Source organism: Staurois parvus, unplaced genomic scaffold (genome assembly GCF_062004578.1).
Source record: "Staurois parvus isolate SC_StPar_1 unplaced genomic scaffold, SC_StPar_1.0 ptg000021l, whole genome shotgun sequence".
Classification (NCBI taxonomy): domain Eukaryota; kingdom Metazoa; phylum Chordata; class Amphibia; order Anura; family Ranidae; genus Staurois; species Staurois parvus.
The window spans coordinates 7772003-7797131 of NW_028317817.1; the positions used below are offsets into that span (position 1 = coordinate 7772003).

General features: G+C 41.9%; 1 protein-coding gene across 3 annotated transcripts in view; it reads right to left on the reverse strand.

The window, feature by feature from the left end:
- Positions 1 to 10313: 10313 nt before the first annotated feature.
- CMC1 (C-X9-C motif containing 1) overlaps positions 10314 to 25129 on the reverse strand; it is a 77001-nt gene continuing 62185 nt past the window's right edge. For all 3 annotated transcript variants that reach the window (XM_089690811.1, XM_089690819.1, XM_089690808.1), the window contains one exon: positions 10314 to 12734. In XM_089690811.1, the coding sequence (XP_089546937.1) occupies positions 12614 to 12734 (121 nt within the window). In that variant the 3' untranslated portion in view covers positions 10314 to 12613. The remainder of the gene's footprint in view (positions 12735 to 25129) is intronic.

Consider the following 25129-nt stretch of genomic DNA (forward strand, 5'->3'; position numbering starts at 1 on the left):
GCTGACGGCTCAAGAGTTCCCTTCACTGGAACGTTTGAGGCCAAGCCCAACCCCTGAAAAACAACCCCACACCATAATTCCCCCTCCAGCAAACTGTACACTTGGCACAATGCTATCAGGCAAGTGACGTTCTACTGGCACCCACCAAACCCAGACATGTCCATCGGATTACCAGACAGAGAAGCTTGATTCATCACTCCAGAAAACACGTCTCCACTGATCTAGAGTCCAGTCGCGGTGTGCTTTACACCACTGCATCTGAAGCTTTGCATTGCACTTGGTGATGTCAGGCTTGGATGCAGCTGCTCAGCCATGAAGCTCTCTACGCACTGTTGTGCTAATCTGAAGGCCACATGAAGTTTGGAGGTCTTTAACTATTGACTCTGCAGACAGTTGGTGACTTCTGCACACTGTGTGCTTCAGCATGTGCTGACCCCCCTCTGTCATTTTACATGGCCTACCACTTTGTGGCTGAGTTGCTGTTGTTCCCAGTTGCTTCCACTTTGTTATAATACCACAAACAGTTGATCATGGAATATTTAGCAGCAAGGAAATTTCACAGATAGGTGGCAACCTATCACGGTACCACGCTTGAATTCACTGAGCTCCTGAGAGCGACCCATTCTTTCACAAATGTTTGTAGCAGCAGTCTGCATGCCTAGGTGCTTGATTTTATTCACCTGTGGCCATGGAGGTGATTGGAACACCTGAATCCAATGATTTGGAAGGGTGTCCCAATACTTTTGGCAATGTAATGTATAAACAGATGACATAACTAAACATATATTTATTAATACTTTCAATAAATTAATTTTAAATAATAAGAAAACATGCCCTAGATCAGACTAATCAACACAGATATCCAAGCAATATAAAATGTCAGCAGAGCAGAGGACAGGGCATCAGAAGGGCAGAGTACGGGGGTCAGCAGGGCAAGAAGGGTAGAGTACAGGGGGGCAAGAGGGTACAGTACATAGGGGGTAGAAGGGTACAGTACAGGGGGACAGGAGTGTACAGTACAGTGCTTAGGAGGGCACAGTGCAGGAGGGTACATTACATGGGGATAACAGTACATGGGGAGGGTAAGTGGACATAGTACAGGGAGCAGAAGGGTATAGTATAGGGGCAGTAATATATAATACAAATATGGTCTCCTCAAGCACAGCAGTGCAGGGATGCTGCTGTCACAGATTAGAACTATTTTGGCAGGCTAAAATTTACAATCAAAATGACATCTCCCCCTCTGCCTTCCCCTCCACAGTTTCTGGCTCTCTTCTGGCACTAAGGAAGAACCCCTGAGGCGGAGCATCTTACTACTGCTGCTTGAGTGGGCAGGATGTGTATTGCGTCAATCACATGGGATAAATAGGAGAGGAGGGTCAGCAGGGATTGGCGCAGTACATCCTGCTCACACACGCAGCAGCAGTAGTAAGATGCTCCACCTCGGGGTTCCTTAACCCCTGCAAAATAATTGGGGGAGGGGGGGCTTGGTGCCAAGCAGGAGAGGGGGAAAAGAGAGGTATGGGTAGGAGATGGGGGAAGGGTAGAGAAGAACTAGAGTAAAACTAGGGGACCCTGGTCTGTATAAGGATAAAAAAGGGAGAATATGTGCTGGCATGAGGGAAGGAGGAGGAGAAGAAAATAGATGGGGGTCAAGGGGACTGGAGGGGGATGGACATGGGGAATACCGTCGGTTGATAAGTATGATAAAAGCAAATGGGCTAGGTGGGGGAAAGGGAGTGATCTTTATAGTAAAGATACAGTGTTGGGGGGGGGGGTGTAAGGTGGATGATACATTGTTGGGGGGGGGTAAGGTGGGTGATATAGTGTTGGGTGGGTGATTCAGGCTATCTGCAGTGTTTGTGTATACCTCCAGAAAAACAAGCACATGAGGACCGAGGGAAGGGAAGGGGAGGGAGTATTGTCAAGAAACCGTCATGAAGAACAGGATTCTGGCTGGCCACAGGAAGAAGTTGAATAATCAGCAGGGCTTGTAGATCTTGGCAAATCAGCTGGCTGGGAGAAGGAAGCGAGGGTTAAAAAGATCAGAAAGAGAGGCAATGTGACAGGCAGAGATGGATGGAACTGTGTGAGGATGAAAGGAAGCAGGACAGGACAGTGGCTGAGGTGGAAAGGAGGATGCCTGGGAGAGAGAAAACTATAAAGACAGCTGGAGATAGTGAGGGATAATGGACCTGACCTGTAGTAAATGGAAAAGAGCCAGCCAAAGTGAAGGAAACTGTTGGCAGGAAACTGCGAGGAGAAAACCGCAAGGGTCCTCCCTGCACCTAGGGGTGCCCATGCATTAAGATGGCCCTGGCCCTGGGGGAAGTGTAACAACGTAAACATTTTTTTTAATACCATTTTGCGGAGGAGAGATTATTTTAATATTGCTTAAAGTGAAACCTTCAAAATGCCAAAATGCACTATTCCTTGTACCCTGCTTGGGAGATTTCTTAAACCTGCCTGAGAAGCGGCGCATTTCTACGATGTATAAATTACTACAGCGGAAGTGATATTTACAAAGGAAAACATGCCATTTAAGTTGCTGGGAATTTACATTTTCCTGTCAACTTCCTTTAATTTATATAAAAAAAAACGACATGAGGACCCCTCAAAATACATACCAGACCATCATCCAGATATATGCAGCCATCTGGGATAATTAAATTACTAGCCAACAGTTTTTGTTTTATGTCAATTTGCTGTAAGAAAGCCCATGGCCATTCCCCCAAAATCCATACCAGAATCAGACCTGCCGGGCCTTGTATGGATTTTAAGTAGGATCCCCATGGCTTGGGTCTCTACAAAATCCATACCAGACCTTAATCTGAGCACACAGTCTGGCATCATACCAGGCCACATGCCTTCAACTTTGGGGAGGGGGGTGCCATGTTAATAATAAGGACTTCTTCTTCACAACTCTGCCTCAGTGTTTGTGGGGGTGCGAGGGAGATTATCAGAATCTGACAGCCCCCTGTAAGATAAGGAGGCCCCCAGAGGTCTGCCCACCCCTACATGAGTGAATAAGGATAATACGTATGGGTTGTGATAAGGTGCAAGACCCTTATAAAATTTTATGTACATAGACCAAACCCAAGCTGTCTCTCAGCCCCCACTATGTAGGTGTTCTTTTGACTGCTGCTATTCTGTTTTATGGTGACTGCGCAGTTGGGCAGCCAGTCTTGGGTACCTTGTGCACTCCTGGTTACTCCAGTGTCTTGTTATCTGAGATGAACAAGGCTCTTTGGGGTAGGGCCCTCATGGCCAGGCATCTCATCCAGACTATCACACATGTTTTGATTCTGAGATTCTGAAAATCGAATGAATCATCTTGATTTGGCTGTGAAACATATCAAGAATTGTCTCCTCCTCTTCCCTCCCCCTCTCTCTTTGAATACTTGAAGACTCCATCTCTGGGAATGATTGTTACAACTGTACAGTGTCAGCGATTACTTATCTCATATATGACGAAAGATCTGTGATAGATGATGAGGGGAGCGTTGTATTGATGGGGACAATGATATCCTGTCCAAATGGACAAAATCTGTTTTAACCACTTCATAACCGGGCACTTATACCCCCTTTCTGCCCAGGCCAATTTTCAGCTTTCAGCGCTGCCGCACTTTGAATGACAATTGCGCAGTCATGCAACACTGTACCAATATGAAATTTTTATTATTTTTTTTCACACAAATAGAGTTTTCTTTTGTTGGCATTTAATCACCACTGAGTTTTTATTTTTTGCTAAATAAAACAAAAAACACCTGAAACTTTTGAAAAAATAAACACTTTTCTTTATTTCTGTTATACAATTTTGCAAATAAATAACATTTCTTCATAATTTTAGGTCAAAATGTATTCTGCTACATTTCTTTGGTGGAAATAATAATAATAATTGAATTTGTATTTTTTTTACAAATGTTTTTATTTTGTTTTTATTTATTACATTTTTTCTTTTTTTTTGTACTATTTTATTTTTCAGCACACTGTGACCAAAGCAATACAATGTTACCATAGTAACTTCTCTGGGCAAGTGATCAGGATTTTTTTTTTAACATATTATGATTGCTAATACCAATGTATTTCATTGATATTTGCAATCATTGTTACTGAATAAAACTGATTCATTCAGTCTTTTGTTGTGCTTAGCTGTGATTGGGCAAAGCTGATCACATGATACAGATGGGCTGTGATTGACCCTGTCTGTATCATGTGACTGCCTTGACAACATAATTGTATATAATAGATGGCATGACAGGAAGCCATCCATTGTATACAATTGACATGGGATCTGCTGTGATTGGTCACAGCGGTGACATGACACTGGCAACAGGCCGGTGTAGTGATATGTCATCGGCTGTGTCCTGTGGACACAACCGGTGTCAGATCACGCCACTGCGCGGCCCGTGGCTGTGTTAGCGGCTCGTTTTGACAGAACGTCATATGACGCCCAGTCACAAAGGCAAGTGCCCCGTCCGGCCATGAATCTCCTATAGGCTGAGTAGGAAGGTGTTAATGTGTATTAGATTTTTACATATTTTGATTAAACATATGAATAAAGGAAGTGAGGGGTGCATACATACAGAGTTTTTGAGCTTTGGCGGTTTTTATTAGCCAATAGAAAAAAAAATCATCTGTTGCATCATTTGTTGCTAGGTTTTTCTGCTTCAGCTTTTCCTTCAGCTTTGATTTCTTTTTTAATTATTATTATTAATATATTATTTTATTATTATTAATTTAATATTTATTTTATTAATTTACTATTTATTTATTTTTTGCTAGGGTGATGATAATAAAAAATTATAGTATTAAATGAATACATACAGTGAAGAACAGAAGTATTTGAACACCCTGCGATTTTGCAAGTTCTCTGACTTAGAAATCATGGAGGGGTCTGAAATTCACATTATAGGTGCATTCCCACTCTAAGAGACAGAATTAAAAAAAAAATCAGGAAATCACATTGTATGAATTTTAAAGAATGTATTTGTCTTGCACTGCTGAACATAAGTATTTGAACACCTAAGAAAATCAGTGTTAATATCTGGTACAGAAGCCTTTGTTTGCAATTACAGAGGTCAAACGTTTCCTGTAGTTCTTGACCAGGTTTGCACACACTGCAACAGGGATAGATGTCAGATTTCGGGCTGTCGCTGAGCAACATGGAGTTTCAGCTCCCGCCAAAGATGTTCTATTGGATTTAGGTCTGGAGACTGGCTAGGCCACTCCAGAACTTTGATATGCTTCTTACGGAGCCACTCCTTGGTTATCCTGGCTGTGTGCTTCGGGTCGTAGTCATGTTGGAAGACCCAGCCACGACCCATCTTCAATGATCTGACTGAGGGAAGGAGGTTGTTGCTCAAAATCTCACAATAAATGGCCCCATTCATCCTCTCCTTAATACAGTGCAGTCGTCCTGTCCCCTTCGGAGAAAAGCACCCCCAAAGCATGATGTTATCACCCCCATGCTTCACAGTAGGAATGGTGTTCTTGGGGTGAAACTCATCCTTCTTTTTCCTCCAAACACGAGTGAAGTTTAGACCAAAAAGTTCTACTTTGGTCTCATCTGACCACATGACTTTCTCCCATGCCTCCTCTGGATCATCCAGATGGTCATTGGCAAACTTCAGACGTGCCTGGAAATGTGATGACTTGAGCAGGGGAACCTTCCATGCAATGCATGATTTGAAACCATGACGGCGTAGTGTTCTACCGATGGGAACAAAGAGAGCAGTTTGGTTGGTATTTTGAGACCAGGTTAGTGATGTAGCTGGGGGCAGAGTTGTAGATGGCTTTGCAAGGTGTTAGAATTTTGAATTTTGTTAGATGAGCAGAAGCCAATAGAGAGACTTGCAGAGGGGTAACAGACACAGTTGGTAAGGTGGATGAGTCTGTCAGCAGCATTCATGATTGAATGGGGGATAACTTATGTAAAGGTAGTCCAATGAGGAGGACGTTGCGGTAATCGAGGCAAGAGATAACCAGGGAGTGAATTAGAAGCTTTTGGTGTCATTGGTTAGAAAGGGGCATATTTTGGAGATGTTGCACAGGTTGAGGCGGCATGATTTGGACAGCAATTGGATGTGGGGCCGAAAGGAGAGTTCAGAGTCCAGGGTTACCTCTAGCACTCTAACTGATAGTTGTGCCAACAATATTGAAAGAGAAGTCAGGGGAAGGGGTATGTGGAGGAGGAAATAATATGAGCTCAGTTTTGGATTTTATCACAGTATCAATTTCTTTTATTCCCTACCAAGATTTTTGTCTCTCTGGTGGCTATGTTCACTAATTGAGTTTCTATGGGGGCCCACTGCAGCATGGACGCTTCCCCCCGGGGCAACACATATACAGTATGTGCAGCCCCTCTGTAGATGCAGAAAGGCCACAATAAAGTTTATCAATAAGCAAAAAAATAATAATCACAAAAATAAAGTGTTTTCACAGTATTTTCTTGTCAACCAAAGCTGTTGTATGAGGGAAGAGAGACCAGCAGTAACTCTCTGAAACTTGCATACAACAATACATACAAGTGCTTATGAGACATATAGTTCCTATCAGAGCTTTGAGGAGAGATAGTGTGCACGTTCCTGACTATTGGGGGAAATGCTGCATTTAAAAGGTACATTATAGTGATTGTAAAGGTACTTTTTTTTATAAAGAACAAATGTCATATTTACCTGCACTGTGCAGTTTAGCAGAGCAGCCCCAATCCTCCTCTTCTGGGTTCCCCTGCCAGTGCTCTTAACTCCTCCCCCCTTGAGTGTCCCCATAGTAAGCCGCTTACGATGAGAGCACTTATGGGGGCTGGATGCCGAGCTCTGTGTGTCCATCGACACACTTTGCTCAGACCCATCCCAGCTCTCTTTTTAAAGTGCTGTGCTCAGGCGCAGTACTGGATCAAGATCAGGCTCATTGAAGTGCAGACAATGCATTAAGGTAAAAAGCCTTCTGCCTTTACAACCACTTTAAAAGCTTAAGGACCACCCTATAGCAGATATACTGCTACAGGGCGGCACCTGTGTGCAGAATCACGTATATATACGTAATTTTGCATTTCCAGGTAGGGGGCACCAATAAAAACCTGATAGGTGTTCGAATACATCTCCACCCTATCCACCCAGTTCCTATCCAAGCAGCCCTGGATGTTGAGACAGGGAGTGCAGCACTGAAGGAAAGGCTCAAGTGCCAACTGCCAAGGTGTAGACACTGTGAGCAGGAACTTGGAAGTGCTGGTATCTAAAGAATACAGGTACAGCTGATGATGCACTGTGGAAACACCAAGTTCAGTTCCTGGTGGAGTCAGGCCCTGAACCTGATTGAGTGGAAGGACACCAGGACATAAGCAGAATCAGAATCAAGAACAGGCAGAAACTGGCAATAATCTGGCAGCGAGGTACAGAGTAACTAGGCAGAAGTGTGGTCAGTAGTCCAGGCCAGGGTTGGTAGTGGAGGCAGACAGCAAACCTGAGCAGTCAAGGGTACTCCGAAGATAAGGTCATAGAGGAAGCTGGGTCAGTAACAGGATCGAGGATGCACATCAAGATTGGATCACAGAAAATGGGCTGAAGACCATACAGCAAAGAACTCCAAAGACATGCTGGTAGGTTAATTGGCTCCTGTCTAAAAAATTGTCCCTAGTATATGAATGTATGAATATGAGTTAGGGACTGTACCCCCCTTGAGGGTTAGGGACTGATGTGAATGTACTATATATGTAAAGCGCTGTGTAAATTGACAGCGCTATATAAGTACCTGAAATAAATAATAAATAACTAGTTCAGACACTTTCACCCCCTTTCAGCTTTCAGTGCTCACACTTTGAATGCCAGTTACTCAGCCATGCAACACTGTACCCAAATGAACTGTTTACATTTTTTTTGAAACAGAGTTTTCTTTTGGTGGTATTTAATCACCACTTGGTTTTTTATCTTTTGCTATATAAATGAAAAAAGATCAAACATTTTGAAGAAAAAAACAAAACGCATTTTTCTTACAAAATATTGCAAATAAATAATCTTTCTTCATAAATCCAGGCCAAATAGTATTCTACCTTTTTTGGTAAAACAAAAAACCCAAATCGGTATATATAAAAAATATAATTTTTTTTACATTTTTATTTTTTGCATTATTTATTTTTTTACATACCGTCACCCTAACATAAGGACACTGTACTACTTATGGGAGGAGTGATCAGGATTTTTTTTATTACACTGATTGCGTTTGCAGCCATGCTGGCTATAAAAGAAATAAACTTTCATTCTCTCTGGCTGAATTCCTGCAGCCATTGAGAAATACTGCGAGAGTTGATTGGTCACAGATTTCACAATAGTAAATAATTATGCCAGGAAATGACATCTTCTTTACTACTGTGCATGTGACTGCTGAATGGCCAACCCATAGCATCCTAGTAGTGATCCGTGTCCGGAGGAAACAGCAGGCACAGATTGTGCATCTATGGGATCTCAGAGAGCACACACAGGAGGCAAATGGGGGGGGGGAGAAACATCCACCCACATTGGCGTTGTTTCTGTCTGGCTGTTTAATAGGCCGCTTGGTAGCAGTGGTCATCCACGCATGCTCATACGTGTGGACAGTGACAAATGTGCAGTCTTTTATGCTCATAGAAATATGCATTTCTATGCCTACAGCCAAACAGCACATTTTAGCCTGATGGCTGGCACTATTTTTCTGACAGCTTTGGATCAGCATGACAGCCCGCCAACTAGCACTTTCAGCAGAGGTCATCAGTGGCAGCCATCATATTTCACTTAACACTGGTTACATTTAAATGGTCCCATAATTCATTTAGGTTTGCTAATCCAGTTACAAATACCAGGGCCCTGATTGGCTACTCTAGCAGATGCAGAAGTGTGGAAAAAACCCCTATGTGAACAGACCCCCTTTAACTACTATTATCCCATGGATATGCATGCTGTCTTGCATGTTGCTACCTAGTCATTGTCCATCTCCTCCGAGAACTTAAGAGCCAGTCACCAAAATCTGGAGAATTTTGTTCCAAGTAGAAATTGTGCTGCACATATGGTTTGAAATTTCTTTTACTTTTCCCTAATTTGGACTGGGCAGTAGAGCATGAGTTTCTCTTGTTTAACCTGTTCACACCTAAGGGTAAAACCAATCTTAATGCCTAAGCACAATTTTGCAACATTAACATGTGATAGTAAAACCGTACATATCACAACTACTTTGTACATCCAGGTGAATTATACATCGTTTTTTTCAGGAAAAATTGGGCTTTCATTTGGTGGTAAATGGGAATGGATATCTCCTGATTTTCTTTTTTTTTTATTATCAAAGGAAAACTGGCCCAAAATAGTAAAAAAAAATATTTGTTTTAATTTAGCTGTGTGTTTTTTGTTACTACCATAACCTACCACCAAAGAACAACCCAAAATAAATTTTCCAGCTCTTGACGATTGCAGCGAAACCATATATGTGTATGTTATTTGTGCCCGTAGTACAACCCAGAAACAATAGTGCTTTGTTTTTAGTTTACCTAAAACACACTGACACTAATACCAATTAAAAAGAAAAAAAAAAATCCTGACCTTTGACCCTGACCCAAACATTAACCCTGGCACTGAACTAGATCAAATCTTGATCTAGGTATTTTTTCTTTGTTTCATTTTATTTTTTAATATTTATCAAACAAACATATTTTCTCCCCTCTATACCAGGAGTTAGAGAGATACAATGTATCTCTCTCCTCAATTCATAGAGAGAAAAGAAAAACAAAGAGCCGGGCTGTACAGTGACTGTTCACTGTGATAGCCAATCAGAGGCTAGCACAGCGATTATGTGACCCCAGAATTGGGAGTCCTGGGTCCCAATCATTAGAACGCGACCCGGGACTCTCAATGACACCCCGCAAGGTGCGCAAATATGCGGCTCCACGGAAAAAAGCCCAGATCAGTGAGGCTGCATATTTGTGTGATGTCAGTGTCAAGGGGTTAAGAAGTGTACATTTAGCAAGTGCTAGAAAGCAGATTGCTGGCCATTGTTTTTTAGCATTGTTTTGTTTATTTTTAGGGAATTGACTGTATCTTTACACTGTTGTAACAAACTGTTCAGCAGAGCATATACTAAGCTAGGGTCTCATCCATCCACTGAAAGGCCTGAACCATTATCTGTGCATCCCTTTAACATGTCCTCACTGTCTGTGTACTGTGCAGACTGCTGACTTCTGATTCACCTTTGCGTTTCTAATTGTTAATCCCCAGCAAGTCAGGTCTGTACTTCAATGCAGCATCAGTCCTACAACACAATTATATAAATAATACAAAGAGAACCAATAATTGTTTGGAGTCAATATTTATATTTTGTTTACGGTTGCAAGCTGTTTACATTTTTAGATCTTTATTATTAATATACAATCTTTATTTTACATACATTTAGTTTTCTGTTTCAATAGATTTTATTGTATTTTACAAGAAAAAAAAAAAAATGCTTTACAGCAGTGTTGCCCACATAGGGCTGCTGTACATAGTGAGCAAAAAGAGTGATAAAATCCATGACTTGATGACTTGAGTTTTGACACTTACTAAAATTTAGTGAGGCCTATCCTGTCCTTTGGGATAGTTTAATGAAGGATGGGGGGGGGGCAGTGACATTAAGATATGTTCTGTAATGTAATAAAAATAGGTATGGGGTATCAAGAATGAAGGGGGGGGGGGGGGAGAAGGACCAGGTGTGTAAGAAATTTAAGGTGTTCAAATTGATAAGTGTTCCACAAACATTTAGTTTCCTAAAAAAAAAACACATCGGTAACTTTTCCTTTGAAACAGGCTTTATACTTTGGCAAAGCTGTGAAGATTACCCTGGTAAACGTGTATAAAAATGAACATATTTAAAGAAATATATTTAGTCCTAAACATAATATATTTAAGACCATATATTTCCTTTAATGATCCTTTCATCATTATTTCTCACTGGAATGCACGCTCTTTAAAATTGATACATTTCCAGAAGAAGTCTTAGTACAATATTATAAGCTATAAAATTCCTAGTGGAATATTCATAGGGTAGTCCATCATATAATTGTGTATTCAAGAAATAGTTTTAACTACAGTGATATGCTCTGAGATGAAACTCACATATAAAATGGAACCTCAAACTTAAAGCGGAGCTCAATCCAAAAGGGGAAGTTCCGCTTTAAAGACTGGTCCCACATTCCCCTAAGGATTATCACCTTTTGGGAGCGCAGTGCGAGCGGGTACCCGAAATGAACAGGTACCCGCTCCCACTTCCGCTCTGATCACCTAGGCGATTGGAAGCGAAAGTTGTCCCCCCTCCCTCCCTGTAGTCTTCTGAGACACGCGACAGGTCCCAGAAAACTACGGGACCATTCAGAAAGCGCAGCGCTACTTATGCTTGCGCAGTAGGCACCTGGTTGTGAAGCTGCAAGCGGTCACAGCCGGGTGCCCACACTGAAGATGCTGGCACTGGGAACACCAGACGACCGGTGAAACGGACTGCGTGGAGGACACCACAGGATCGAGAGACAGGTGAGTGGCTGTTTTTTTTACAGTGTGACTGGAACTCCGCTTTAACAGCTTTCTGCATTTTAGCTGTGGTTCCAAAGTTATGACATTATCCTGAGACCCCAGAAAAATGTACTGTAACTAAAAAGCAAAACTTTTTTCTATATATTGGATAGAGTAAGGGTTACAACCCCTGACAGCTTTTTTTTTGCCATCTGTGTTCCATAGGGGAGAATTCCCTTCACTTCCTGTCCTATAATCAAAACCGGAAGTGCGAGGAAATCCCTCCAAAGTGAGGGAATCCCAGGGTCTCCAGAACTAATAGTCACACTAGATGTTCCCTCTATTATTGTTCTGATGTCAACCCAAAATTTGGGATTTTCCTTTCATTTTATTTTTTATGAAAATGATAAACAGGACATCCCTCTCCACTCTATCCAAAAGAAAAAAGTTTTGCCCTTTAGCTAAATACCCTATAAAATTCAGGCATATGCTCAGGCAATGCTCATATCTTAAAACGCATGAAGCTTTTTTCTGCATAGGTGTCAATGAAAAAAAGATGCAAAAAGGTTTTATTGTTCATTGTTGGTTACTAACTAAAGCTGACCAGAGATTATTCGTTTTTAATCATTCAGCCAGTGGCCTGAAAGGAAAAAAAAACATACAGAAGCAGGTGGATGTCGAACGGAACAGCTGCACGTTGATTAAACGTCGGTCCATCTATGGCCAGCATTAGGCAGCATACTTTTAAAATATGAAAATGAAATTTGAATAGTGTGAGGCTACTGGGGCATTGGAAATATGTGGCCACTTTTGCTTTATTCATATCAGATTGCCAGGGGTCTCCATAAATGTCCTGGGTACTGGTTTTAAGGTTGTACAACTTTTCTCTAGAAAATCAGAAGTAGTGAAATGTTACTAGTTGTAGATCAGGTATTACTGTACGATATATCAAGGCACAGCTGTACAAACCATGAGATTATTTCACATACAATTTTCCATTATCTTCCTTTTTTTTTATTTCCAAAAAAAGTAAAACTGATACACAGGAATTATGGGATCACCATGTAATTTAGATACACATCATGATAAACAGAAGGGCATTATGGTAAATGTTACATGCTGTCTGGTAACTTCTGTTCTCTTTTTCTGGCAGGAATACCAGTTCTTCTATATTCTTCTCTTTCCTTTAAATATTCTTGCTTACATTCTTCATAAAAAACAGGATCTTTGAAGCTAGGAAATAAATGAAGAATGTTTATGTTTTAGTTTTAAAAAAATGCAATCTATATTAACTAAGCAGATTACAGATACAAATTAAAACCAAGCCACATTTTTACAGGAAACACTGGAAGGCAACATTTTGTATCAATTTTTTTACAGATATTGTATATTTGATGCCTACACATGATATAATTGAATAAAATACTAGAAAATTGTGCCCTTTTAATAATTTATTCAACAAAGAAATAAAAAGATGTAATGATGTACTGTGTTAAAAAAAAAAAATGGGAATTTTTACTTAACTATAAAAATCATATCTTTGAATACAGTATAGGACACAGGAAGTGTACTCATAGACCATGGGTTATATGCCACTACCCTTAGGTGATCGGACACTGGCAAAAGCTTTGCAGTGCACCCTCATAGAACCCTGGGTCTTGAGAACTACTGCCCTGTCCTGTACTCCAAAACATGGAATTTATATGATAACATTCCCATTATCTTAATCACACAGTACAGGACATAGGATGTATACGTCATAGACCACCGAATGTCTGTAAGCAACAAACTGAGGGTTAGGCAACAATAGCAAACAAACTCACAAGGAAACAAGGGTCAATTGAGGCAAAACTCTCAGATGACTGCTTGAAGCACTTTGTATCAGATATTCACATCAGCAGAGGCCTAGAGACTTGCTGAAAACTCCTAGAAACATCAACAGAAGAGGTCCATCACCCAGGGGCTCTAGCAAAAAAAACTGGAGGCTCACAGAGCAAGTGGGATCATATGAGGGGGGGGGGGGGCAGTCACAAGAAATCGTTTGTCAGTGTCCAGTCACCTGAAGGTAGTGGCATACAGTGCCTTGAGAAAGTAATCACATCCCTTGAAATTTTCCACATTTTCTCATGTTACAACCAGAAACGTAAATGTATTTTATTAAGATTTTATGTGATAAACCAACACAAAGTGGCACATAATTGTGAAGTGGAAGGAAAATGATAGATAGTTCAACATTTTTTACAACTAAATATCTGAAAAGCGTGGTGTGCATTTGTATTCAGCCTCCTTTACTCTGATGCCCCTAACTAAAATCTAGTGGAACCAATTGCCTTCAGAAGTCACCTAATTAGTAAATAGAGTCCACCTGTGTGTAATTCAATCTCAATAAATACAGCTGTTCTGTGAAGCCCTCAGGGGTTTGTTAGAGAACATTAGTGAACAAACAGTATCATAAAGGCCAAGGAACACACCAGACAGGTCAGGGATAAAGTTGTGGAGAAGTTTAAAGCAGTGTTAGGTTATGAAAAATATCCCAAGCTTTGAACATCTCACGGAGCTCTGCTTAATCCATCATCTGCAAATGGAAAGAGTGTGGCACAACTGCAAACCTAACAAAGAAATGGTCATCCACCTAAACTGACAGGCCGGGCAAGGAGAGCATTAATCAGAGAAGCAGCCCATGGTAACTCTGGAGGAGCTGCAGAGATCCGCAGCTCAGGTGGGAGAATCTGTCCACAGGACAATTAGTCATGCACTCCACAAAACTGGCCTTTATGGAAGAGTGGCAAGAATACAGCCATTGTTGAAAGAAAGCCATAAGAAGTTCCGTTTGCAGTTTGTGAGAAGCCATGTGGGGGACAGAGCAAACATGTGGAAGAAGGTGCTCTGGTCAGATGACCAAAACTGAACTTTTTGGCTTAAAAGCAAAATGCAATGTGTGGCAGAAAACGTACACTGCACATCACCCTAAACACACCATCCTCACGGTGAAAAATGGTGTTGGCAGCATCATGTTGTGGGGATACTTTTCTTCAGCAGGGACAGAGAAGCTGGTCAGAGTTGATGGGAAGATGGATGGAGCCAAATACAGGGCAATCTTAGAAGAAAACATGTTAGAGTCTGAAAAAGAATTAAGACTCGGCTGAAGGTTCACCTTCCAGCAAGACAACGACCCTAAACATACAGCCAGAGCTACAATGGAATGGTTTAGGCCAAAGCATATTCATGTGTTAGAATGGCCCAGTCAAAGTCCAGACCTAAATCCAATAAAGAATCTGTGGCAAGACCTGAAAACTGCTGTTCAAAGACACTCTCCATCCAATCTGACAGAGCTTGAGCTATTTTGCATAGAATGGGCAAACATTTCACTCTCTAGATGTGTAAAGCTGGTAGAGACATCCCCAAAAAGATTGTAAATCCTGAAATCCTGTTCTGCATGGTTTCCTTGCAATAAAGGATAGGTTTACCTTTTAACAAAAAATAATAAATGCACATTTATTATTTTTTTTATTTCCGGAGCCAATAAAGCATTGCACCAGTGATCATGAGATTGCTAGTGCCATGAAGGTGTCCCTCTGACCTGTCAGTGTATCGGCTTGCTTGTACATCCCATATGGACAAGTGGACACTTCATAACAGAAAGGCTCAATTAACAACCACTGCACTGTGGAGAGCTGTGGTAGTTCATTGAAAACTACAAGCCGACAGCCAGAATGGGAAAAGCCGGGTGGGTGGAGCCAAGCACAGCTGCGTTTTTTTTAAATTGTGACAACTAGTGAGGAGCAGAAGATCCCCCGCTAGCTGTCACAACAGGGAATCGGTGGGTGCAGGGGCAGGTCAGTTCACAACATGTAATAGAGGGTTATTTTCTTATACAGTTCCCCATACCTAAAGCCCACTATCTTAGCATTTGCTCAAATCATCACCGCCAGGGGTTCAATAGCAAGTACAACATATTTAGGGGATAGAGGGCACCCTTGCCTTGTCCCCCTGCTCAGCCTGAAGGTTTATGAGGTCCTGCCTCCCTCCCGGTTGGAAGCAACACACGCGTGGTATAATAATTTGACCCAAGAGATAAGTGTCTCTGAAGCCAAAGCACTGCAGTGTCTGCCAGAGATAGGGGCATTCCATGCAATCGAATGCCTTGCTGGCTTCCAGTGAGGGAAGTGCACAGTCACCCATATTGTCAGCCTGTGTTAGCATGTTCAGAAAAACTCTCCAAATATTAATGGCCATGGACTTTAATGGCATAAAGCCAGATTGGGCAGAGTGTATTATAGTAGCAATTTATTTATTCAGGCGAGTAGAGAATATCTTGACCAAGATTTTAACACCTACTGGTAATAAAGAAATGGGCCTGTATGAACTTGGGTTTGTGGGAGATTTACCAAGTAATAATAATACATTGTTTGCTCTGCTCATAGAATCAGGACGGCAGCCCTTTTATTGGGCGGTCTTTAATATCTTTAGCAATTGTGGAGCTAAGGTGTCAGCATAAAGTTTATAGACCTCAATGGGCAGCCTGTCCTCCCCCAGGCCTTGCAATTTGGGAAAGGAGCAATGGCTGCTACTATCCCCTTCTCCTCGATAGGGGAGTCCAGAGAGCATTTGTGTGCCATTGAGAGTTTTGTGAGTGTAACCTGATCTAAGAAATTCAGGAGCTCAGGCAGAGAAGGCTGTGCCTTAGGCAGGTATAAATCGGTATAAAAACGCACCAGTTCGGTCATGATCAACTCTGGGCAGTTGGTCAATGTGCCATTAGTGGTGCATAATGCAGATAGGAGTCACCCCTTGTTGTAAATGAACAATTTTAGCCAAAAGGCGTCCTGTGTGCTCGCCCTCCTAATAAGCTTGTTTCCTAAAAAATCTTTTCTTCTCCAAAGCAGAGACATGTAATTGTTTGAGCACTTTTTGGGCTTCCAGCCACACCTCCTGGTGTGGTGGAGAAGGGTCAAGAATGTACTGGCACTCCACTTTCCCAACCCATTGGGTAACCTGCTGCTCATATTTCATGGTTGCGGTTTGCACCACTTTGATTTCTGAAATGAAAAGGTCCCTAAAGTAACACTTAAAGGCATCCAAGCAAACTAGAGGGTCCCAAAAACCTGCATGCCAAAAGAATTAATAAGCAATATGGTATTCAACAGCAGCTGGGTCCTGGAATAATTTGAGCCAAAATGGATTAAGTTTCAAAGGAGCTTTAGGTAGGGTGGTATTAGGTCTAGCAGTAAGCCACGCAACCAGGGTAGAGTGATCAGATACCGTTCTAGTAGCATACTGCAGTTTGCAGACATGAGCTACACAGTTGGCAGAGACTAGACAAAGATCTATTCTAGATAGGTACATACAAGTCTTGGAAAAGAAAACTGCCATTCTCTAGGATTTCTACATCTATAAAAGGTCCATCTATCCCACTTCCCTCAAAAATCTGCTCAGGGCGGAAGCCCTAAAGTGGGGGCCTACTGCTGCTGGTGGCTGTTTCTTAGGCTTGAAACACATATACCCATTAAAGTCCCAAAAAAAACATTCCAGGCAGTTCAGATTTATCAAGAAGAAATTGGACTAACAGACTATAGACCACCGTAGCGAAGGTAGGTGGAATATACACAATTGCTAAAAGGTGAAATATCTTACAATTGAGGAAGAAATACAGTGCATCCAGAAAGTATTCACAGCGTTTAACTTTTTCCACATTGTTTATGTGGCAGCCTTATTCCAAAATGGATTAAAATAGATTTTTTTTTTCCCCTCAACATTCTACAAACAATACCCCATAATTACAATGTGAAAGAAGTTTTGAAATCTTTGCAATTTATTAAAAATAAAACAAACAAAAAAAATGTACATAATTATTCACAGCCTTTGCCATGACACTCAAAATTGAGCACTGGTGCATCCTGTTCCCACTGATCATCCTTGAGATGTTTCCACAACTTGATTGGAGTCCACCTGTGGGAAATTCAGTTGATTGGACATGATTAGGCAAAGCATAAACCTGTCTATATAAGATCCCACAGTCAGCAGTGCATGTCAGAGCACAAACCTAGCCATGAAGTCCAAGGAATTGTCCCGTAGACCTCCGAGACAGGATTGTATCAACGCACAGATCATGGGAAGGGTACAAAAAAATGTCTGCAGCATTGAAGGTCCCAATGAGCACAGTAATGTACAGAGACATCCTTGATGAAAACCTGTTCCAGAGCGCTCTGGACCTTAGACTGGAGCGACAGTTCATCTTTCAACAGGACAACGGCCCTAAGCACACAGCCCACATAACAAAGGAGTGGCTATGGGCCAACTCTCTGAATGTCCTGGAGCAGCCCAGCCAGAGCCCAGACTTGAACCCGATTGAACATCTGTGGAGAGATCTGAAAATGGCTGTGCACCGACGCTCCCCATCCAACCTGATGGAGCTTGAGAGGTACTGCAAAGAAGAATGGGAGAAATTGCCCAAAAATAGGTGTGCCAAGCTTGTAGCATCATACTCAAAACGATTTGAGGCTGTAATTGGTGCTAAAGGTGCTTCAACAAAGTATTGAGCAAAGGCTGTGAATACTTATGTACGTGGTTTTTTTTTCATTTGTTATTTTTAATAAACTGCAAAGATTTCAAAACGAACTTCTTTTACGTTGTCATTATGGGGTATTGTTTGTAGAATGTTGAGGAAAAAAATTAATTTAATCCATTTTGCAATAAGGATGTAACATAACAGAATGTGGCAAAAGTTAAGCGCTGTGAATACTTTCTGGATGCACTGTATCTACCCTCAATGTCCACCTTACGCGCCAAGACCTCAAAATTGATTTGGCGGTGTACCAAGAGACTAACTCTGCATGAGTAAGATGTGGACTGAGCGGTAGGCATATCCCACCCAGCAGTAGTTTATACAACGAAGAGCATCATTTGTCAGGTGAGTCTCTTGTAAGCAAATAGCAGGCTGATATTTGTTTAGTACTTAGGTGACCATGGTGCATTTTAAAGGATCACGCAGTCCTCTAACATTTCATGATTACTGGGATATCTCTGCCATATTAAGGCGTCAAAGAAAAAAATATAAGCAAAGTCAGTCACAACAATGCTTAGGTGACAAAGTCCAGTGGAATACAGAGGAATGCCACTCTTAGCAGGGAACCATAGGAGATGAGGTAGACGGTTAGCGGTTTCTGGATGCCAGGTGTGGTAGTGAATGATGTGTACTGGAACCCACAAATGGAGACTGAGTTTGCACATGGGGGCAAAGGCGCTAAAACAAAAATTAACCATGAGCAATGAAATAAGCAGTTCAGCATAAGAGCAAAACAGCCACGTAGTGGCAAAGAGAAAGCGGTATATTCCTTCCGATGGCATCTGGGGTGCAGCAATCTCCAACAGAAGGGCTACAAAGCATGCCAAATGAGGCACAGTAGGATGCCAACTCTCCATACAATCTTCGGAGCATGGCTAAAATGACACTCAAAGTACAGTAGGTAGAACCGGCAATGGAAACTAGAGTCAAAAATTATCCAAAAGACCAATAAAAGACATTGGATCCGGAGGTATTATTTGTGACTTCATGCCTCCACAGACTGAGAGGGTTGAGCTCGTAGTATCCAGCCAGGAAGATTCATTAGCGACTGTCTCAAAAAAAAGGGTCAGCCCAAAGGCAGTAATCTGCAGCCAAGCCGGGTATAGCATTGTGTATGAGAGGTGGAGGCACTGGAGTCGTTTTTTGACTTCTGAGAAAGTGGCGCATTGGCGCTGTACCTCAGCTAAGTAATCAGGGTAAAAGGATACCTTTGTCCCATTGTAGAGGATGTCTTGGTACTCTCTTGACAAACGGAGAATAATTTCACGTTCCCGGTAGTTTAGTAGCCTAGCTAGGAAGGGTTTTGGAGGGTGACCGGGCTGGAGAGGGCGAGTTGGGGTTCTGTGGGTCCTTTCAACAGCAAAAAGTGGAGTAAAAAACAAACAGCTGAATCAGCCATTGCTCAATAAAGTCAGTTGGGTCTTTACCTTTAATGCGTTCTGGTAGGCCAACAATTCTTACATTGTGGCGATTCTCAAAATCTTCATTGCGCAGGTTTAGCTTTGGCCAGCTGTGAGGTGGCACAGGACTCCAGGACTAATGGTGGAAGCTTGTCCGCTAGATCAGGGGTCTCCAAACTATGGCCCACCAGGTCTTGAGGAACTGCAAATGCCATGAGGCCTTGCAAGACTGACAGCCACATGCAAGACTCCCAGAGGCAGATGCATGATGGGACTTGAAATACTTCAACAGCTGGAGGGCCATAGTTTGGAGACCCCTGTTCTAGATCACTGACCTGGCTATCCATGGCTGCGGTGCGCTCATGGATCTTCTGCAAATACTGTCTTAGCAGGGAGACTTCAACCCTCAACCCGGCTACTTCATCTTGTACTGACTATACAGAAGCAGTACAACTTTGCACTGCTGTAAGTATATCAGTGAGGGTGGGTTGAGGAGCATATTCTCAGTTCTGGCGCTGGGAGACAAAAGCAGCAGTGTAGTAGTGTCCCGGACCCCTTGGAAAGTGTCTCACAAAGGTGAAAGCAGGTAAAAGTGCCAGTAGCAGGATCGATTAACAGATTAGTGTTCAGAGCTCCCTGAGACATGTCCACTCACATGCCCGTCTAGGCAACGCCCCCCAACTCAGTTTTTTTATTCATCAGCCCACAGCACCTTGTCCCAAAAGGCCTGGTCTTTGTTTATATGTTTAATAGCAAACTATAGTCTTGCTATAATGCTCTTTTGGGACAGCAAAAGATTTTCTCTGGCACACTTCCAATGTGATTTAAATTGGTACCATTTCTTTCTGATCGCACATGCATGCACTTTGACATCAACTCATGCAAGAGTTACCTTCAGATCCCCTTTTACGGTCAGCTCTTGGGCTGAATTTGCTGGACTGATCAGAACTTGACAAGTCAGTGGTAATTTATAATCTATGCTACTTATACAATATTTTCCTTACAGTGGAATTAATTGATTTAAAAAAATTTGCCAATATTTTTAATTCCATTGCTAGATTCACAGACAAACACAACCTTTTTTCTGAAAGTCTATAAGAGCTATTTGAAACTCGACATGATTTGAAATTACACGTCACTAGCAAAAAGAACACCAGAACCTAGATATATGAGGTTTAAATTCCTCCTGTGTACTTCCTAAGGGAGTTCTGATCACTGACATCTAATATGAAACTTTTGATTTCAATTGCATGGATTTGAAGTAGAGTTATATTGTACTTACTTTTTCTAGGTGACAAATCTGCATTTTTAATAATTTTAATTATTGAAATGAATGCATCATGTCTATCATGTTTGTAGGCATGGTTTGTATTAAGATCTAATGTCTGCTGGTTTGAATAGGTGGAAAAAAGTCAACAATTTCCATGGGGTATACATACATTTTTACACGACTAAATACTGTTTTGTAAATATATTCTATAATCACATTTATTTTACCATGTTTCACGTAAAGGTATGCGGTCATTAGAAAATTCTTGTTGAACGATATCCTAACCAAAGGACAAAAATATAATATATTGCATTGCAGCATGCCAGTTCTTAGATGTGGTGGCTGCATTCCTCTTAATTATTTGGGGCTTATACCTTTTCCAGCAAGTACAGAAAATTCCTGCTGATCTTGCCAGAAAAGTGATGCCCTTGTCACTTCCTGTATTTTCTGCCTTCCAAGTTGTCTTCTGTAAACTACTAATAACCATCTCATTATGTAATGAGGATGAATAGAGGACAATTGGATTTTTTTCTGCATACTTACCTGTAAAATCCATTTCTTGGAGTACACCACGGTACACAGAGCAAGCTATTCATGACAGTTAGAGTTATATGACACTTATAGGTGAATGGACACTGGCTGACAAATCAGAGAGGAAGTCCTCCCCTATATAACCCCTCCTACACAGGAAGTACTTCAGTTTTTGTAGCAAGCAATGAAATTCCAGAAAGAGGGGAGGGACCTCTGTGTCATACATCACTGGACAAAAACCAGGCTATTCATGACTATGTGGGACGTTCTAAAGCAATAAAGAAGTTTTGAGGGGAGGGTGACAACATGATGGCCACTCCCAATAATCCCTCAGGACCTACTCAGCCATTTGTAATACACTGTGGCCAAAGGCAGAATCCACCACAGCTCTGACATCCACCTGGTAGAACCTTGTGAATGTATGGACCTAAAACCATGTAGCGGCCTTGCAAAATTGAGCAACTGACGCCTGATGGCGGATAACCAAAAAAGCCCCCACAATCCTGGTAGGGTGGGACTTAAACCTTCAAACCATAGGCTTGAATGATTAACTGGCGGATCCAATCAAAAATAGTTGTCCTGGATGCCACCTGCCCTTTCTGGGCCCTTTTGGCAGTACAAACCCGGATTCCTGACCTGTGCCCCCAACTAAAGTAAATCCTAACCCCTCGAAGTACAACCAAAGTATGCAGCGCTCTCTCCCCTGCCGACTGTGGACTAGGAAAAAATAAAGGCAAGACACTGTCCAGATATAAGTGAAAAACAAAAAAGCATTCTAAGCACGAAAATGGATGAGGACACAACATCACCCTATCACGATGCCAAGAACAGCTCCTTACATGAAAGGGCCACCAGCTTTGATACTCTTCCTGCCGAAGTGATAGCAGCCATAGTAACCACCTTCCTAAACAAAGGATTACGTTTCTTTAACTGGTTCCAAAGGTGGCCTCCGCAAGCACAGCCAAAGTCACAAGGACACAAGGGCGGCCTGGGAGACGGGACCATCTGTGTTACACTCTGCAAGTTTCAATCAAAGAGTGAGAACAACGGTCTCTGGGAAAAAAATTAATATAGACAAAATCTGACCTTAAAAATGGTACTCAAAGTACATTTCATTTCCCCTCCCAATTGGAAAAAGGATAAAACAAAAAAAAAAAACCCTTACAATTGCCAACTTCTGTGGGTGCAACTTCCTGGCCTCCCACCAGGCAAACAAGATTTCCAGGTCCTGTAATGGAAGAGCCCTGACACCGGATTTCTAGCACTCAAAATACAGAAAAAACAGGACCCAAGACCCCCTGATCTAACCAGAATTGGGTTTAAAAAGCCAAGCCTTCAATCCTAGAACTCATATACAGGATATAATACTGGACCCAAGACAATAGGTCTTGGCGGACTGAAGTGTCCCTTGCCAGATACACTATGTCAGTGTATCAAGCCCTCCCGGGCTAGGCTGGGCTACCACTATTAGTGTTACCTCCTCCCGAACCCTGCACAAAAGACACAGCAATAGTTGAATCATGGGAAAGCATAGATTAAGGGGAACTGGTCCCTAAGGTGTTACTAGTGCATCTACCCTTATTGTCAGTGGGACTCTCGACATGGGCACAACCTGTCTAACCTTTTGTAGAACCTGGAAGTCAGTAGATCCACATTCAGAGTTCCCTAACTCTGGCAGATTGCTGAGAACATCTCGGGATGCAGAGACCATTCTCCCAGCATCAGCCGCTGACCTCTGGGGAATGCCCCCCTGCCAGTTTCCTATACCTGGAATATGTACTGTCTACAGCACATGCTGTTCTGCCCCAGACAGAATGTGGTTCACCTTTTCCTCAACCGCATGACTTCTGACGCTGCACTGGTGCCGTGGCATTGTTGGGTTGACCCTGACCACAACCAGTGCCAAGGGTTCATCCAATAATCCAGCGCAAGGCGTACTGCCTGAAGTTCCACACATTGATGGACAGTATTTCCTCCTGTGGAGACAAAAGTCCCCTGAACTGTGGCCACCTTTAAATCAGCCCCCCAACCAGGGAGACTAGCATCAATTATCAGTTACTATCTTCCATATTACTGGAAAGGAAATTACCCCTTCTCCAGATACTGAACAAACAACCATCAATTCGGACTCAGCAAAACCCCGAGGACAAAGGCCTCTGGCAATCCAATGCTTGAACCTTCATGACCAGATAGATAGAATGTTCCTCTACAAAAGACCTGGAGTGGAACCGCACAAGGGAAACAGCTTCAAATGTAGATATCATCTCCTCATGCAGAGATGTACCGAAGGATACCCATTACTTCTTACATTTCGCTTTAAGCTTGAAACCGACTGCTCCCCGAGCAAAAGGAACATTAAAGTAATATGACATTGATACCACGCTGTGTCCTCAGCAAGCCCAACACCAGGGCTAGGAGCTTTGCAAACACTCAGAGGGCTGTGGCCAGTCCAAAGGGCAGTGCTCCACAACAATAAAATGGTGATTCTCTATTGCAATCACAGAACCCCTGAAGGGATTAAAAACTGGCACAGGAAGAAATACGTCATTAGAATTAGGGACACCCGAAATCTCTTGCAGAAAAGCCGCCACTTATTGGACCGATCCTATCCGAAACAGAAGAACGTCTAGACTTATGTCTAGTGCATCAAGATCTAAGATAGACCTCACACCCGTTTCAATTTCAAACGTTCCTGACATATGTTTTCATTACAGCATGTTTGGCTTTAGATAGGCACTGGAAAAACCCAACTCTTCCATCTTTACTTGAGGTCATACAAATCTTAACCTATCTTCTGTATGAAATTTTACCATCTTCTGTATGAATTCCTAAAGCTCATCTAACCACATCTAAACTTCTCCAAACCTGGAATCCCTGGCTTCAAGACTCTAGATGTATATCTTTATTTTGAATACCTCTCATTGAATTATCCCCCTCTGTTAACACCTTTCACAGAATAGGTTACCCACTCTCATGATGTGCACTCATGATCTCCTCTTTATTCTCAAACTTTACTTACTCCTGCTATCTATAGGAATCAGAAAATATGGGGACAGCTTCTGGTTTTGCTATCTATACATACCATACCTTCTTTAGGGGTCCACTCTGGAGACCTATATTTCTATAGTTTGCAACTTTTAAGATATTACTTATCCATCAGTATGCTCAGTGGAGCCATGGTGAGGCCTGTACTAGGTTTAATGCTCACCATGGCACCACATATTCTCATACCTTGTTGATGCATTCCTTAACAGAAAACGCTGTATTATTGTACCTGACAAATCCCATTTCATTGGATTGTGCTTATTTCTGTCTTTATCTCTTTATTAAAAAAATAATAAAGTTAAAAAAAAAATGAGAGTGAAGTGTCAAGTTAGATTTGAAGGATTTCACTGCTTTTCTTGTGAAATTGAGAATGAATTGCTCCACCATGTCTGCAGCTTCAGAAATCAGGGCAGGCTTTAGGTGCATTGCAGTGGGCTGATTCACTTGCTGTATTTTCAGTCAGTAAAATAAAATGGTGGGGAGATCCCAGCAATATCTTTTGGCACAAAGGAACAATAAGTAAGACAATGTTATGTCACACTCGCCCTAGTGATTTCTCCTACAACCTGGAACAGACATTGCAGGAATAATGGCAGCTTTACAGCAGGGAATTCATCAAGCAATAACCCAGCAATATAAAAATCATGTGACTATACATGACTTTTACAAGAAATCTGTCAGGAAGTGAAAAAACTTATAAGAGAAGACTTAGAAAGAAGCATCTATTTTCTGATCCTGGTTTGCATACTAGTTCCTCAATTACCTAGTGAGTCTCAATATATTCAGCTTTACTACCTTAAAACTAGAGGGCAGCTAG